Source organism: Symphalangus syndactylus, chromosome 12, assembly GCF_028878055.3.
Source record: "Symphalangus syndactylus isolate Jambi chromosome 12, NHGRI_mSymSyn1-v2.1_pri, whole genome shotgun sequence".
Classification (NCBI taxonomy): domain Eukaryota; kingdom Metazoa; phylum Chordata; class Mammalia; order Primates; family Hylobatidae; genus Symphalangus; species Symphalangus syndactylus.
In genome coordinates, this window is record NC_072441.2 from 144,371,873 (window position 1) to 144,388,335 (window position 16,463).

The window sequence follows — 16,463 nt, forward strand, 5'->3', positions numbered from 1 at the left end:
TCCCAGCACTTTGGGAGGCCAGGGTGGGCAGATCACCTAAGGTCAGGTGTTTGAGACCAGCCTGGCCAACATGGTGAAACCCCATCTCTACGAAAAATACAAAAATTATCCGGGCATAGTGGCGGGCTCCTGTAATCCCAGCTACTAGGGAGGCTGAGGCTGGAGAATCGCCTGAACCCAGGAGGCAGAGGTTGCGGTGAGCCGAGATCATGCCATTACACTCCAGCCTGGGTGACAGGAGCAAAACTCCATCTCAAAAAAAAATAATAATAAAAGTAAAAAAAAAAAAAATAAAGACTCACTCTGTCCCTGAGAGAACATCTTCACCCTGTCCCCTAGCCCTCACTCCAGCTCCCTCATCCCTCCTACCCCCAAGCCAGAAACCTGGGCATTATCCCCAGCTCCTTTCTCTTCTGTACCCCTCTAGCCAACACAGCAGGGTCAAAGAGGCTGCCCTCTAGATGTTTCTCAAACTGTGTTCCTCACCATTGCTGCTGCTCCTCTAGTTCAGGCCTCATTTTCTCACCTGGGCCATTTCATTAGCTATCTAATGGACCACATAGAACAAGCCCATCCTTTCCTCCCACCATGCCTTTGCATGTGACATCCCCCCACCAAGCATGACCTTTCCCACCCTTTCCTCTCTGTGTGTCAAGGCTCTCGATTTCCTCCTCTCACCCAGAGATCACCCCATCTGCTCCCCCAGCCATAACCCCTGACGACTGTCCCCCACAGTCTTCCACCAAGAGCCTGCGGACCACTATCGGCGAGGCCTTCGAGCGGCTGCACCGGCTGCTGCGCGAGCGCCAGAAGGCCATGCTAGAGGAGCTGGAGGCGGACACGGCCCGCACGCTGACCGACATCGAGCAGAAAGTCCAGCGCTACAGCCAGCAGCTGCGTAAGGTGCAGGAGGGAACCCAGATCCTGCAGGAGCGCCTGGCCGAAACCGACAGGCACACCTTCCTGGCTGGGGTGGCCTCACTGTCCGAGCGGTAAGTGCCACCTGCCAGGGGCCCTCCCCAGCTGACCATCCCCTCCTCGACCCATGCTGGGCAGTGGGAGTGGAGGCAGATGGGATCCTTAGCAGAGAATTCTTTCATTCAAATCTTCATCAAACGTTTATGGGACACGTGCTATGGGTAGGACCGTGAAGCCTTGAGTATGAAGCCAACGAGGCTTGAACTAGAGAAGCAGCAGCAGTGGTGAGGAACACAGTTTGAAAACCATCTAGAAGGCAGCCACTTCGGCCCTGCTGTGTTGGCTCTAGGGGTGCAGGAGAGAACGGATCTGGGAGTAAAGACTTCATGTATTTACCTCATTATATATGTAATATATTCTGTATACATTATAGATAGTAGGTAACATTTAATAGTGTTTACAATCATATATTATATTACATATTATTTTATTTATGATAGTGTTGGCATTACGTGTTATTATATAAAGGCCTTATATTACTGTCACCCTCTCAGTCCCTTTGAAAGTAGTTACCACTGTCATCATCATTTCCTGCATGTAGAAACTGAGGTTCCTGCTGGGCCTGGTGGCTCACGCCTGTAATTCCAGCACTTTGGGAGGCCGAGGCGGGTCGATTACCTGAGGTCAGGAGTTCAGGACCAGCCTGACCAACGTGGTGAAACCCCATCTCTACTAAAAAAAAAAAAAAATACAAAAATTAGCCGGCGTGGTGGCAGGCGCCTTTAGTCCCAGCTACTCGGGAGGCTGAGGCAGGAGAATTGCTTGAACCCAGGAGGCAGAGGTTGCAGTGAGCCAAGATCGCGCCATTGCACTTCAGCCTGGGCAACAAGAGTGAAACTCCATCTCAAAAAAAGAAAAAAAGAAAAAAACTGAGGCTCCGAAAAGCTACATCAGTTGGCCAAGGCTCCCCACCTGGTAACTGGTAAGCCAGGATTCAAGCCTAGTTCTCTGTGACCCCAAATCTTCCCTTAGTAGTAATAACACTTAGTCATTGGTTTGTTGGTGATCAATACTGATTGCTAAGATCATGAATTTGGCGTTGACCATGAGCCGAGCACTGTGCTGAGCATCTGTATATGTTATGCCATGTAATTCTCACAAAAAGCCTAGAAGGCTGATGCTAGCATAACACCCATTTTAAAGATGAGAAGACGGAGGGGATGGTTAGAGAGGCCAGAAGCAGCACGAGCAGGCACTTGAATCTGAGTCCCACAAACTTCTCACTCATGACCACGTCCTGTGCCAGCTGCCCTGAAGGTAGCTGTGGGGCCCCTGGCATTGGGGCAGGAATCCAGTCCCTGCTGCAGCCCCCTTTCCTGCTCTCCTTCCAGGCTCAAGGGAAAAATCCACGAGACTAACCTCACATATGAAGACTTCCCGACTTCCAAGTACACAGGCCCCCTGCAGTACACCATCTGGAAGTCCCTGTTCCAGGACATCCACCCAGGTAAGGCGTGGGTTATCATGGTCCAGAGCTAGGTGGGGCATGTCCCAGCACAGCCCAGCCCCCTGTCCTAAACACAGCATGGGGCAGTTGGGGTGAATGAGCAGAGTGCCTTGCTGAGCACCTAGTATGTTCCAGGACCTGTCCTGGGCAGCTACACAATCACTCAGCTCAGTGAACCTTCATAAAACCCCATGAGATGGCTGGGCGTGGTGGCTCATACCTGTAATCCCAGCACTTTGGGAGGCTGAAGTGGGTAGATCATGAGGTCAGGAGTTCGAGACCAGCCTGGTTAACATGGTGAAACCCTGTCTCTATTAAAAATACAAAAATTAGTTGGGCACGGTGGCACGCACCTGTAATCCCAGCTACTCGAGAGGCTGAGGCAGGAGAATTGCTTGAACCCAGGAGGCAGAGGTTGCAGTGAGCCGAGACGGAGCCACTGCACTCCAGCCTGGGCAACAGAGCAAGACTCCATCTCGGAAAAAAGAAAAAAAAAAAAAAAAAAAACATGAGATAGGTTCCATTAGCAAACCCATTCTCCAGAAGAAATGACTGAGGCCTGGACACTTCATAGACTCCTTCTCTACAACGGGGTATATAACAGTTCACATTAGGAACTGTTCTAGGTGCTAGAGATACCACAGTGAGCAAAACAGGCAAAAATCCCTGCCCTCACGCATCTTACATCCCAGGGTGTGAGAGAGAAAGTAGACAAAAGTAAATCAGAAAAATACAGAGCATATTAGATCCTGACAAAGAATAAGGAAGGGGGCTGGGAAAGGTGACACAGGATGGAGATTTTAGACAGGTGGTCCAGGAACCAGCCCGCACTGAGAAGGAAGCATTAGAGTCGAGGGCTGAAGGAGAGTGAGCCACGTAGGTATCTGGAGGAAGAGTGTTCCCAGCATGGGAACAGCAAGTGCAAAGGCCCTGAGGCAGGAGCACATCTCACTCTCACCAGTCTCCCTCTGGTTCCCAGGCAGGAAGAGCAAGGAGGTTAACGTGGCTGGGGAGATGAGTGAGAAGGAGGGTCAAGGTGAAGAGATTGAGAAGGTAGCAGTGGCCAGACCATGAGGGTCTGTAGGCCATTGTGAGAACTTTGGATTTTATGCTGAGTGAGGTGAGAGCCAGTGGAGGGCTTGGAGCCATGAAGTGACGTGAGCTGGTTTAAGTTTTTTAAGGATCCTTCTGGCTGGTGGGTTGAGAATAGACTGAAGGGGGTGAAGGATGGGGGCTGGGAAATGGGTTAGGAAACCATTGCATAATCCAGGCAAGAGGTGATGTGGGTGTGAAGCAGGGTGGTGGTAGTGGAGGGGGTGGGAAGGGGTGGGATTTAGGACATATTTTGTAAGGGCAGCCAACAGGATCTGCTAGTGGATTAGCAAATCCAGGCGTGAAAGAAAGACGACGAGGGAGATAGCAATTATTTCGGCCAAAGTGACTAAAAGGATGAAGTTGTAAGCCTGTAAAGTTTGTGATGCCAATTAGATATCTCAGCACTGATGTCGAAAAGGCAGCAGGGATGACAAGCCAGCAATACAAGAGGAAGGTCAGCACTGGCATCATTAGCATATGGACAGCATTTAATGAGCCCGGACAAGATCACCTAGGAAGTGGGGGTGGATAGAAAAGGCAGAGAGCTGCCCTAACATCAGGAGCCCCGGGACACTCCGAGAAGTCAGGGACAAGAGGGAGACCCAGCCAAGGAGACCGAGAAGGAGCAGTCAGAGGGATAGGAGGGCAAGCCAGGTATGTCCTGGAAGCCGGGAGGAAGCGTTTCCAGGAGAGAGTGGCTAACGGTGACAAAGGCTGCTGAGCCAAGCATGGGAGAACCCAGAAGAGACTATTCTCCAGATTTAGCAACAGGGAAGTCATTGGTGGCCTTGATGAGAGCTGATTGGATGGAGCAGTAGGGGCCAAAGCCTGGTTGGAGCTGGTCCAAGAGAGGTGGAGGCAATGCTTTAAAGTTTTACTCAAGCGAAGGAGAGAGAGTGAAGAAATACAGCATATCTGTGAGATGATTGGAAAGATCCAGTAGAGGGGACAGAATTAAGGATGCAGGAGAGGAAGTTGCAGGAGTGACAGCCTTGACTGCCGCCCAGCCTTGACTGCGATCTGCTGCATGGCTGAGAGCCAGCTTCTGCTAGGAGCCCAGACAGTTCATCTCCAGGAGCCCAGAGAAAGTAGAGTAAGTAGGCACCAAAGCCAGTGGGGCACTGGTGGGCACTTGGGGGATTCTCTTTTGATGGCTTCACCTTTCTCAGTGAAGCAGGAAGCAAGATCATCAGCGGAGATGGGAGCAGGGGATGAGAGGTTTGCGGAGAGAGGAGAAGGTCTGAAACAGGTTTCTAGTAGACTTATCAGGTGTTGGGACTGGGAAATCAGTGCCTTCCCAAAATCACAGATCCCCCCCCAAGGGCAGATTCAAACTGACTGGCAGCAGAGAACCCTGTGTGTCCCTGAGTCAGGCACGATGTCCTTTAGAGAAGAGACCTGAATAGAGAAGTGAATTCTCCCTAAGAAGTGGGAACTGTTATTATCCTCATTTTTTCAGAATAAGAAATGGAGGCACAGAGCTGTTAGGAACTTGTCCATGGTCACGATTTGGAAATGCTACAGCCAGGACTTAAACCCCAACATCAGGCCCCAGAGCCTGTGCCCTTCCTTACCTACTAAGCTCACTGGCCGTTCTCCAACCTCACACACACCAGGAAGGAGGCTGGGGAGACCAAGGCTCAGGGAGGCTCACTGACTCCCTCAGGTCACACAGGGGTCAGAGTTCCTTCCATCTGGCTGGATTCATTCTTCTGTTCCACAAACATCAAAAGTCCCTCAAGGCACGTTCAAGAGTCATGGGAGGCCAGGCGTGGTGGCACATGCCTGTAATCCCAGCACTTTGGGAGGCCAAGGCAGGCGGATCACTTGAGGTCAGGAGTTCAAGACCAGCCTGGCCAACATGGTGAAACCCTGTCTCTACTAAAAATACAAAAATTAGCCAGGCATGGTGGTATGCGCCTGTAATCCCAATTACTCGGGAGGCTGAGGTGGGAGAATGGCGTGAACCCAGGCGGTGGAGGCTGCAGTGAGCCGAGATCACGCCACTGCACTCCAGCCTGGGCGACAGAGTGAGATCTTTGCCTGGCTAATTTTTTGTATTTTTAGTAGAGACGGGGTTTCACCGTGTTAGCCAGGATGGTCTCGATCTCCTGACCTTGTGTTCTGCCCGTCTTGGCCTCCCAAAGTGCTGGGATTACAGGCGTGGGCCACCACACCCGGCCCATCTTTAGATCTTAAATGAGCCATATTCTCCCTCATCTACACGTTTTGTATTCTCCCTCATCTACACGTTTGCACATGCCGTTCCCTTTGGCTGGAGCCCTCTACACAATCCTTAGTCTTTGATGGCCAACTGTTACTCTCCTTGGCATCTTAGTTTATAAACCCTTCCTCTGAGAAGCCTTCCTGGATTTCTCAAGGCAACCTGGGCTTACATGGTCTCACTGTTTTGTCATTTTCTGTGTGGCTGTCTCACTCACTAGACTGTGAACTCTGAGGGTCAGGGGCCAGGTCTGATTCAATCCCAGCAGCCAGCACAGCAAATGTTTTTCGATGAATGCATAAAAAAAGAATGGATCCTAGTCTCAGTTCTGTTTCTAGAATAGTGCCTCATATAAAATAGGTGCTTAGTAAGTCTTTGTTGACTGAAGAAACTTGCTGCACAGCCTTGAACAAGTCACTGCCTCCTCTGAACTTCAGTTTCTTCCTCTGAAATAGGGATGCTAGTGTTCCCTTCTCAACTCCCTCACAAGTGAGCAAAGGGATGTGGAACTTGCCATCACCCCAGTGCAGGGTTTCTCAACCGCAGCCCCATTGACACTGGAGGCTGGACCATTCCTTGTTGCAGGGCCCCGCTCTGTGCTCTGCAGGATGTTTAGTGGCATCCCTGGCCTCTATCCACTAGATGCCAGTAGCCAGTAGCCACCCCACTCAGTTGTAACAACCAAAAATGTCTCCGGACTTTGCCAGATGTCCCTGGGAAGCAAAATTGGCCCAGTTGAGAACCACTGCTCCAGAGAAAGCTGCCTGCCAGAGAGGGGCTGAGGGAGGAACAGCCTGTGCTCCAACATCCTGCCCAGAGCAGAGGCCCCTGGGGAGTTCAGAGAGCAGCAGCCTGGTTGGCTGGGCCCCTTCCTTTGTCTACGGGGCCTGTGAAGTCACTCTGGCTCCTCTGCCAGCACCAAAGCCCTTTATGTCCAGATGGGAGGGGTGCCCCCAGGGACCTAGCCCATGGATTCTAGCAGCTTCCTGCCTGCCCTCCCCTCCGGCTCAGGCTTCCTATTGGGTCACCTGAGAATCCCATCCAGCACCTGTCACTCCCCTGCTCTGGCACTTTCACTCTCCTCTACCTGCCACCCCTCTGTCCCACCCCCAGCCTAACATTAGGAAGCTCTCCTCCAACTGTGACCTTCCTACCTACCTGGTCTAAGTCCTCCAACTCCCAGGCACAAACTGCCTCCCAGCCAGGCCAGGCAGCCCATTGTCCCAAGGACACCAGGAGCAGCCTGCCTGGCTCCTGCCTCCTCCCCATCCTGGGCTGCTCTCTCCCCACCCCCTGCTAATCTGAATCCAGTCATTTTGAGTCCCAGCACATTCCCTGCCTAGCTGTGTGACCCAGAGCAATGCACTCCCCTCTCTGAGCCCCAGTTTCCTCATCTGTAAAACAAGGATAGTTGCATTTCTCTCCCGGAGTAGCTATGCAGATTAAATTAAATTATTTGTTTGTAATAATGATCCTGTAACACTTAGTAAGTACTTTATTCCTGTCTGTTTATTGTTACTATCATCATGAATCGACAGATGGTTCCCCAGTCTTTTTTTGTTTTTCTTTTTCTTTTTGAGACGGAGTTTCACTCTTGTTGCCCAGGCTGGAGTGCAATGGCGGGATCTCGGCTCACTGCAACCTCCGCCTCCCGGATTCAAGCGATTCTCTTGCCTCAGCCTCCCGAGTAGCTGAGATTACAGGCATGTGCCACCATGCCCCGCTAATTTTTTGTATTTTTAGTAGAGACGGGGTTTCTACATGTTGGTCAGGCTGATCTCGAACTCCCGACCTCAGGTGATCCGCCTGCCTCGGCCTCCCAAAGTGCTGGGATTACAGGTGTGAGCCACTGAGCCCGGCCTCCCCAGTCTTGCTGAACAGGCTTTCTGGGGCCACATGCTGGGAAGAACATGATGTGAAAAGACCTCAGCTGAAGTTCCAACTCTGCTTCCTCCCCAGGTGGCAGCTTGAGCAAGCCACTTACCTCAGCGTCGTCTCCTTGTAGCCTCAGTCTCCTCTTCTGAAAAATGGCTAGAACAATTCGTGCCCCTGGGTCTGTCGTGGTGCTCCCATGAGCTAGTGAGTGTGAGAATGTTTTTGCACATGCCTGCCCTGTACATCTGAGGGATTGAGGAACCAGGTTTTTTAAAGGCCTGGCCAGAGGAAAACGCTGACAGCCAGCCTTTCATGTTCTGTCAGGCCCCTGCATGCTCGAAGCCTCTGTTCTTGAGAACAAAGAAATACAATCCACTCACTGCCAAGCAGCTGTGCTGGGCTATGCCCCGGGAGGGCTTTCTCCACTGCTTGGGCAGAATGTGATTGCTCAGTGGTGGCCAGGAAACATCTCCTGGGACCTCCAGAGTCCATGATCCTTCCTGAATGCCTTTGACCTCAAGGTCTCAGAGAGGCTTAAATGGAGAACACACCTGGAGACCAGACGGGCTGCCTCAGTGTCTGGCTTTTTGTTTTTATAAATCTTGGGTCCCGGGACTTAGAAATGAGCTCTGACCTGTAGAATGGTGAGCCCCCGGGGACTGCGCTTGTTTTGCTGGGCCTGTCACCTCCTGGAGATGAGGGACAGATGGAGGGACTGACTTCTCAGAGGGGGAAGGGGTGTTGCCATGCCCCTTCCAGGTCGCTCTCTGGTCTGAAGGTTGTTACTTCTGTTAGCCCTGGCCTCGGGGAGGGAGCCCCAGGAGCCAAGACCCTGTGTTAATGATGCGTGCAAGGCCTTGGAGGTGGCTCCAGCCAGGGTGCCAGGCCCTGCCCCAGCCTCACCCCTTGGGGTATAGAAACCTCCTAAGAGTCAGACCACACCCCCTGCCTAAGAGAGTGGCAGGCCCTGCCCCTAGGCCGGCCCAGTGAGTGGCAGGCCCTGTACCCATCCTGTCCCCTGGGCTTCAAGCAGTGCAGGTCCACTCGCCAGGGCTGGCATTCGGCGGATCAGGATTTCCTCCCATCTGCAGGCTTATCTTTGTCTACTGGTCTCAGACCCACTGAGAGCCCCCTTGTCTCCCTCCTAGGGTGCCGTCGCACTCATCAGTGGCACCACAAGTGGCTCACATTGTCCTACATAAGCTACAAGTCTGAGGCTGAGCCCTCATGCCTGCTCAAGGATACCCCCACCCCGCACCGGTCCTTCTGCCCTGAGCCTCTGTTGCTGGTCTGAAATCACCCAGGCGCCTTAGCTACCATGCCTAAGTTCCCCCAGCACTCTGAACTGCTGCTGTTCATGCCTGGGCACTGTGCATCGCTCTTCTGCCCCTCCACTGTCACACCTGAGTGTGATCCACATGCCACTGTCATAGGGGTGGCCCACCTATGTCTGATTAGTTTCCTCTTCTCAATCTAGCTCTTCCCCCTACCACACACTCCTCCTACAGCTCCCTCCCACTCCCACCTCCCGACCCCACTGTGGGAATTCCCCACATTCCACCAGGCAGGGGCCCCCTGGTTCTGACAAGCTGCCTGTGGCCAGTCAGACCACAGGGTGAAACATCCAGCCACCAACTCAGTGTCCGTCTTCTCTTGGCTCCCCGTCTTCTATGTCCCTGGACAGAGGACTGTGTTTCCATTGACCCTTCTATTCGCAGGGCTAATTACTTCCATACAGCCCTCTAAGTCCAAAGGACAGAAACAAAGAGGGTAAAATGCAAAACTAAACTTACTCCTGGCAAAGATCATGAAAGGAACTTGATATAGGTCAGCGGTCCAGTGGGTATATGAACAGAGGCACAGTTCAGGGACTGGCTGTGGCTCCCTGTTGGGGACAGTCCCCATCATTGAGGCATCTTATTTCTGTGCAAGAATGCAGCCAACAGAGGCAACTGAAGTAGGGGGAATGTTCCAGCCAAGCATAACCATGTCCCCACTTCGCCAGTAAAGGAAAGAGCCAGAGAGCTGGATGTCCAAGACCCCAAGGAACGGAGGCGATTCCTTTTCCCCACTTTTCCTCACCTCTGTCTTGCTGTTGCCTGGAAATGGTCATTCAGGCTAAGGAAAGCCAATCCCAGTTTCCTCCTTCTCCTCTGGCCAGTTATCAGCTCCCTCAGGGAGCAGAGAGTAAACAGAGGTCTTAACAAGGGTTCATGAAATTTTTAGTCAGACCTGCTAAGCCAGTGTGGCCAGCCCATGCCACCCGCTCAGCACAAACATGGCCGGTTTAATTTGGTGAGTCTTTCGGGAAACGTGCCACATGCCAGGCCCCGGGCTGGGCTCTGGACACACAAGGGAGAGCCCCATTAGAAAGTGCACGGTCCTTGCCCTCTTGGTGCAAATGGGGAAATAGGGCAAAATGTGATCACAGAAGATAATACCCCACGCCGGTAGCAGGGCACAAATAAAGCTAAAGAATTTCAGGCCAGGTGTGGTGGCTCACACCTATAATCCCAGCACTGCGAGAGGCTGAGGCAGCAGGATCACTTGAGGCCAGGAGTTCGAGACCAGCCTGGCCAACATAGCAAAACCTCATCTCTACGAAAAATTTAAAAATTAGCTGAGCATAGTGATGCATGTCTATAGTCTCAGCTACTCAAGAGGCTGAAGCAAGAGGATCACTTAAGCCCAGGAGTTGGAGGCTCCAGTGAGCTATGATGACAATACTGCACTCCAGCCTGGGTGGCAGAGTGAGACCCTGTCTCTATTTTTTTTTAAAAAAAGAAGCAGCCAGCCCAGTGGCTCATGCCTGTAATCCCAGAACTTTGGGAGGCTGAGGTGGGCAGATCACCTGAGGTCAGGAGTTCAAGACCAGCCTGGCCAACATGACGAAACCCTGTCTCTACAAAAAATACAAAAAATTAGCCAGGTGTGGTGGCGTGTGCCTGTAATCCCAACTACTCGAGAGGCTGAGGCATGAGAATCACTTGAACCTGGGAGGTGGAGGTTGCAGTGGGCCAAGATCATGCCACTGCATTCCTGCCTGGGGGATAGAGCAAGACTCTGTCTCCAATAAATAAATAAATAAATAAGAAAAAGAAGAAGCAAAAGGAATTTCAGAGGACAGAATGAGCACATCTGCTGGGCAACCAGGAAGGCTTCCCAGAGGGAGGACCTTCTGAATTGAGCCTCTGGGGGTGGTTGCAACAAGCAGAGAGGAGGAGGTGGAGGGAAGTGTGTAAGCAGAGGCTTTGGACCTGAGTGGGGTAGGGGGCAGAAGTGAGAGGTTGGCTGGGAGAAAGGACTGGAGCTAGATTGCAGACAGCCTTGGTTAGTCCTGGCTCTGCCAATATTTGCAGGATGACCTAAGTTTGTCATGTCTCCCCTCTGGGTCTCAGTTTCCTCATCTGTCAAATGGAAGAGTTGGCCTAGAATTCATGGTTTTCAATCTTTTCAGACCCATTGTCTACTTTTCATAACAAATCATGTGTAATATCTCAAAGATAATGTGTAACCTTTTCATGATTTCAAGTGTGCTGTGTGTATATGTATGTAAATAGATACATACTCTGACTATTAATATAAAGGAAAATAGAAGGAAACTATTAATAATAAAATATTTCGTATGTCAACATGTAGACGCTCACCCACAATCACAATAGAAAACCTAGCAAAGCGGCCAGGTCCTCTTGTCATAGGTAAAACACCATCCTGCCTCAAGTGCCTATACAGGTAGGTTGTCTCAGTCAGTGGTGTTGCCCTTAGGGATGTATTTTCCAACAAAACAAACAGTTCTTAGGGAAGTTCCAAACAAAACAAATGCAGCCTTCCCTTCATTTACACGGTGGTTGCATTCTGAAATATTCAGCGTATATTAAAACTGCAAAAAATTATTTCATGTTTATATGTGAAATGGAGTTAGGTTATAGTTTCTGATCCGTATACAAAAGATTTTTCATCCACGTGAATGTCTGCTGGGACACGTGAAAATCACTGGGAGTGGGGGAAGGTGTGGGGCAGAACTTCCCTTTGCAGAACTGTCCTGTCCGTTTCGTGGTCTTTAGCATCCCTGGATCCCAGCTGTTGTTAAGACAACCTGAACACACTCACCAATTTCCCCATTCCCCCTAGGGGGCAGTAGCAACTGGATCATCTGGAAGCTCCCTTCCAGCTCTAAAATTCCCCAATTCTAGGCCTCATTCTGGTTAATTCAACAAACATTTGCCAGTGCCCACTACGTGCTTCGCCCTGGGCATCAGGCAGTGAACAAGCAGCTGTAGCCCCTGCTCCCCTGCAGGCAATATCTGGAAGGACCTTAACCACCACCCTTCCATTTTACAGAGGAGGAAGATGAGGCCCAGAGAGGGCAGACTTGTATTCAAGGTCACACAGCAGGTCAGAGGCCTCCTGCGTACAAACCAGAACTCTGCCCTCAGAAAAGCACTGCATGGTGGGTCCACAGCCTTCTCCCCACTCATCTTCTCTCCCTCCTCCAACCCCCACAGTGCCAGCCGCCCTAACCCTGGACCCGGGCACAGCCCACCAGCGCCTGATCCTATCGGACGACTGCACCATTGTGGCTTACGGCAACTTGCACCCACAGCCGCTGCAGGACTCGCCAAAGCGCTTCGATGTGGAGGTGTCGGTGCTGGGTTCTGAAGCCTTCAGTAGCGGCGTCCACTACTGGGAGGTGGTGGTGGCGGAGAAGACCCAGTGGGTGATCGGGCTGGCGCACGAAGCCGCAAGCCGCAAGGGCAGCATCCAGATCCAGCCCAGCCGCGGCTTCTACTGCATCGTGATGCACGATGGCAACCAGTACAGCGCCTGCACGGAGCCCTGGACACGGCTCAACGTCCGGGACAAGCTTGACAAGGTGGGCGTCTTCCTGGACTACGACCAAGGCTTGCTCATCTTCTACAATGCTGATGACATGTCCTGGCTTTACACCTTCCGCGAGAAGTTCCCTGGCAAGCTCTGCTCTTACTTCAGCCCTGGCCAGAGCCACGCCAATGGCAAGAACGTTCAGCCGCTGCGGATCAACACCGTCCGCATCTAGTCCAGGCCGAAGGAGACCACAGCCTCCTGGGACCACTGCCACCTGCAAGAGCCCTGCCCAGGAGATAGACGACCTGGACTCCGGCCCACCGTGGCCACTGGAGACCTCAGGCCAGTTGTTTACCCTCCAGCCTCCAGTCTGTAAAATGGAGGTTGCATTCCCTACTTCCTAAACCCTCTTCCAGCATCAATGTTCTGTAGCTCTGACCTTGATGGGGATACAGCTTTGATCCAAGGATGTGACATGGCTTCTCCTCAGGGCAACCCCTGCCCAACCCTCATCCCCATTCTCTCAGGGGCAGGGGACTACCTACTAGTGTCTCCCTCCAGCCCAGCCCTGGCCTCAGGAAGTGTCAGAGCATGGCCAGTAGTTGGCAGCCCGAAAGACACACAGCACCCTCTTATGTCCCATGGCCTAAGACTTGCCCCTGACCAAGCTAGTGATGGGCCATTTACCCTTCACCCCAGTCCACAGTGGACACAGGTAGTACCTGGTCCTAGGGTTGCCTGAGAGCCAACCTCTCCTGCCACCCCCACACCAAGAACTATATGGTTCCTGCTTTTCCCACTGATCTGCTGGTCAGTGATGATGCTGTGGCCTGTGGAAGGCACCTGCTAGTTGAGTCCACGCGTTATAGTCATGTGCCACCACCTTCCTGCCCACAGGCCCAGGGACAGGGTCAGGGTATAGCCAAAGCTGATGCAGAGCCCATTAGCCTAAAAGCAACTGCAGGACAAGCCTCCCTGGATGATCGAGGTCCCCAGGAGCTCTGAACAAGAGTCCAGCCAACCCTCTTCAGCCAGGCCTCTGTGACCTGCTAGGGTGCAGGAGGCTTCCAGAAGCAGGTGTTGTAATTAGGACCCAAGCACTGGGAGGGGCTGTTGGCTGGACCCCTTGTCAGACTTGGCATCTATCTCAGTTAGGATCCTGCTGCAGAAAACAAGAGCCACTTGTAGCTGGTTTAATTAGACAAGGATTTACTACCTGGCCCCTGGTGGTTTGCAAAATTGTTGGAAGAGCTGGAGAAGCAGACTCTGCTGAATTTCCAGGAACAACTCCCAGCGCTAGATTCATCATGTCTGTTGTGACCAGGAAAGCTGCCCCCATCTGCAGGAAGCCACTGCGCCAGAAAGCTGCTGACTGCAGAACTAGGCTCCCTCTGCCACGGTCCGTGCCAGCCAATAGATGTCCTGAGGCCTGCCCCTCTCCCACTTCACTCAGTTCCCAAATCTAAATTTTTACAAGAGATTCTGTTTGGGGGAACTTAAGTCAGATCCAGAACTTTGGGTGCAAGGGAGTCTGGGAAATGTCGTTTTCCTCTTTCCAACTTTAGGAAATGTCGTTTTCCTCTTTCCAACTTTAGTCATACAAGAAGGCTCACCAGAAGGAAGTTAGGGTGGGTGGAGCAAGCCCCACCTGCGTTTTTTTGCCACAGCATCCAATCGTGAAGAACTCGGGAGAGGGTGGAGTCCACATCTAGGGTTGTCCTGCCCCTTGGCTCTATTCCTGTCCAGAGGTGGGAACTGGAGGAGTGGGCTGCAAGACTGAGCCGAAATATCTCCCCAGCCTTGACTTTTCTTTCTAGTCCTGGGGCCTAGATTCTGCACTTGGGGTCTCTGACACAACACACCATCCCAAAGAAGCCAGAAGAGCTAAACATAGGAGGTTCTTACAATGGCTGCCCCCCCACCCGGGCCTCCCTTGGGCAAAAGGAATTGTCAGCCCTACCCCAACCCTTCAACTACCAGAATCTGGGCCACCCCAGCAGTATTTTTATTTAAAATGTTGCCCATTTTATGAGTTATGATCAATTTGTATTAAATTAAAGTTACAGATGTCAGTAGCCAGTTCCATTCATTTTGACAAACACACAGGCCCACCCAGCTCTGTCCCAGGCAGTGCACACACATGAGCATAGCTAATCCACAAAGCAGCCCGGCTGGGTAAATGGTATTATGCTCATTTTACGGAGGAGGAAAAATGAGGTTCAGAGAGAAGCCAAGACTTATCTGGAGTCTCATATTCCACGCTGGCAAGTGCCACACCACAAACCTGTCCAAAAACTTACCAGCCAGGGAAGGCTGTCAGTCCTTACCTGGAGGAGAGGTGGTGGTAGTCTTGGGAGCGGGCAGCAGGCAGCCCATGGGGCAGTGGCAAGAGCCTGGTCTCGGGAACCACACAGACCTCAGCTAAAATCCAGGCTCCATCACTGTGTGACTTTAGAAAAATGACCACCCTCTCTGGGACTCAGTTTTCCCACATGGAAGATGAGGATAATAACACCAATTTCACATGATTTATTGGTAAGCTGTAAAGTGCAGTGCACTTAAGGAAGCCCTACCCTATCCCCCCAGCTGCCTCCCAGAGTCAGTGCCTGGAGCTGTATGGGCTTCCTGAACCTCTGGGCTGGCTCTGACCCAAGAAGTCTCTCTTTCTCCTTATGGCCTGTGACGGGTATGCGACCACCTAGACCAGGACCATCCTGAGGTCCATCCCACCTCTGACTGATGAGGAAGCATCCTGGCTGGGAGTTAGGACCGGCTCTGCATGTGGACACACAGGCTGTGCACACTTAAGTGGAAAAGACTGCCGACTAAAGAAGAAATATCAAGCTTTTAAAGAATTAAAGTTCACTTTACTTGGAAGTCTTACTGAGTACTATAGACAGGCCTAGAGCCCAGCAGCGGCCCTTTAGAGAGGTTCTATCAGTCGGGCCCAGGACAGTATTTTAGCCCACTGCTTAGATACAGGTGGCGGAGGGTTAGTACACACAAAATCACATCACACTTGCTCAGAAGTAACATGAAAGCGGCCGCGCGCGGTGGCTCACCCCTGTAATCCCAACACTTTGGGAGGCCAAGGTGGGTGGATCACCTGAGGTTGGGAGTTTGAGACCACCCTGACCAACATGGAGAAACCCCGTCTCTACTAAAAATACAAAATTAGCCGGGTGTGGTGGCACATGCCTGTAATCCCAGCTGCTCGAGAGGCTGAGGTAGGAGAATTGCTTGAACCTGGGAGGCAGAGGTTGCAGTGAGCCAGAGATCGTGCCATTGCACTCCAGCCTGGGCAACAAGAGCAAAACTCCGTCTCAAAAAAAAAAAAAAAAAAAGAAGTTAACATTAAAGCGGAATCATATCAACATTTGCATGTAAGAATGTGTCTGGGCTATAGATTACAGAGGCATAATCATGAATGCCATCAGATGCTATCTTCTGTACAGGAAAAGGCAAGGACTAGGTTTATCTATCTTTTAAGGAATATAGTGACTCAGGCAAGAGACATGGGGGGCCATGCCCACTATTCTGTCTTGTCTCCAAAGTATCCCTCCAGAGAGCCGCACTGGTCACAGAGTCAGAGGCTTGTGAAATTATGCTGGCAAGCAGAAATGAGGGAAGCAGCTTCTTCCGTTTGCTACTGTGTCTCCCAGGCCACTGGGTGCTCTCTGCAGTGTGCAGGGAAGGGAGTACAGCAGCCCTGGGAGCGCTGGGCTGGTGCTGGCTTTCTGTTAAGTCATTTTCACCTAAGCCATCCTCGGCCTCCTCACCCGCAGAATGAAGGAGGTTAGGCTGCAGGCCACAGGTGGATCTTCATCTACAGCCTGGAGCTGGGGAGAGGGAACCACCCCAGTCACTGACTTGCCTGGGTTTCTAGGAAGAAGAATGAGAACCAGGATGGGGGAGGGGCTGTTGGCAGGGGTGGGTGGAGGGGTCTCTGATTGGCTGATGGAGAGCAGCCCAGTTCACAGGGAAGTGACTGGGGTGATTCTTAGACTGGAGTATCCTAAG

General features: G+C 51.9%; 2 protein-coding genes across 2 annotated transcripts in view; one reads left to right on the top strand and one right to left on the bottom strand.

The window, feature by feature from the left end:
* TRIM62 (tripartite motif containing 62) overlaps nt 1-14,518 on the top strand; it is a 36,556-nt gene extending 22,038 nt beyond the window's left edge. Inside the window, exons 3-5 of the mRNA XM_055254915.2 lie at nt 736-992; nt 2,310-2,425; nt 12,125-14,518. Of these exons, the coding sequence (XP_055110890.1) occupies nt 736-992; nt 2,310-2,425; nt 12,125-12,675 (924 nt within the window). The 3' untranslated portion in view covers nt 12,676-14,518. The remainder of the gene's footprint in view (nt 1-735; nt 993-2,309; nt 2,426-12,124) is intronic.
* Nucleotides 1-16,463, bottom strand: part of ZNF362 (zinc finger protein 362) — a 175,750-nt gene that overhangs the window by 141,205 nt on the left and 18,082 nt on the right. The window lies entirely within an intron of this gene.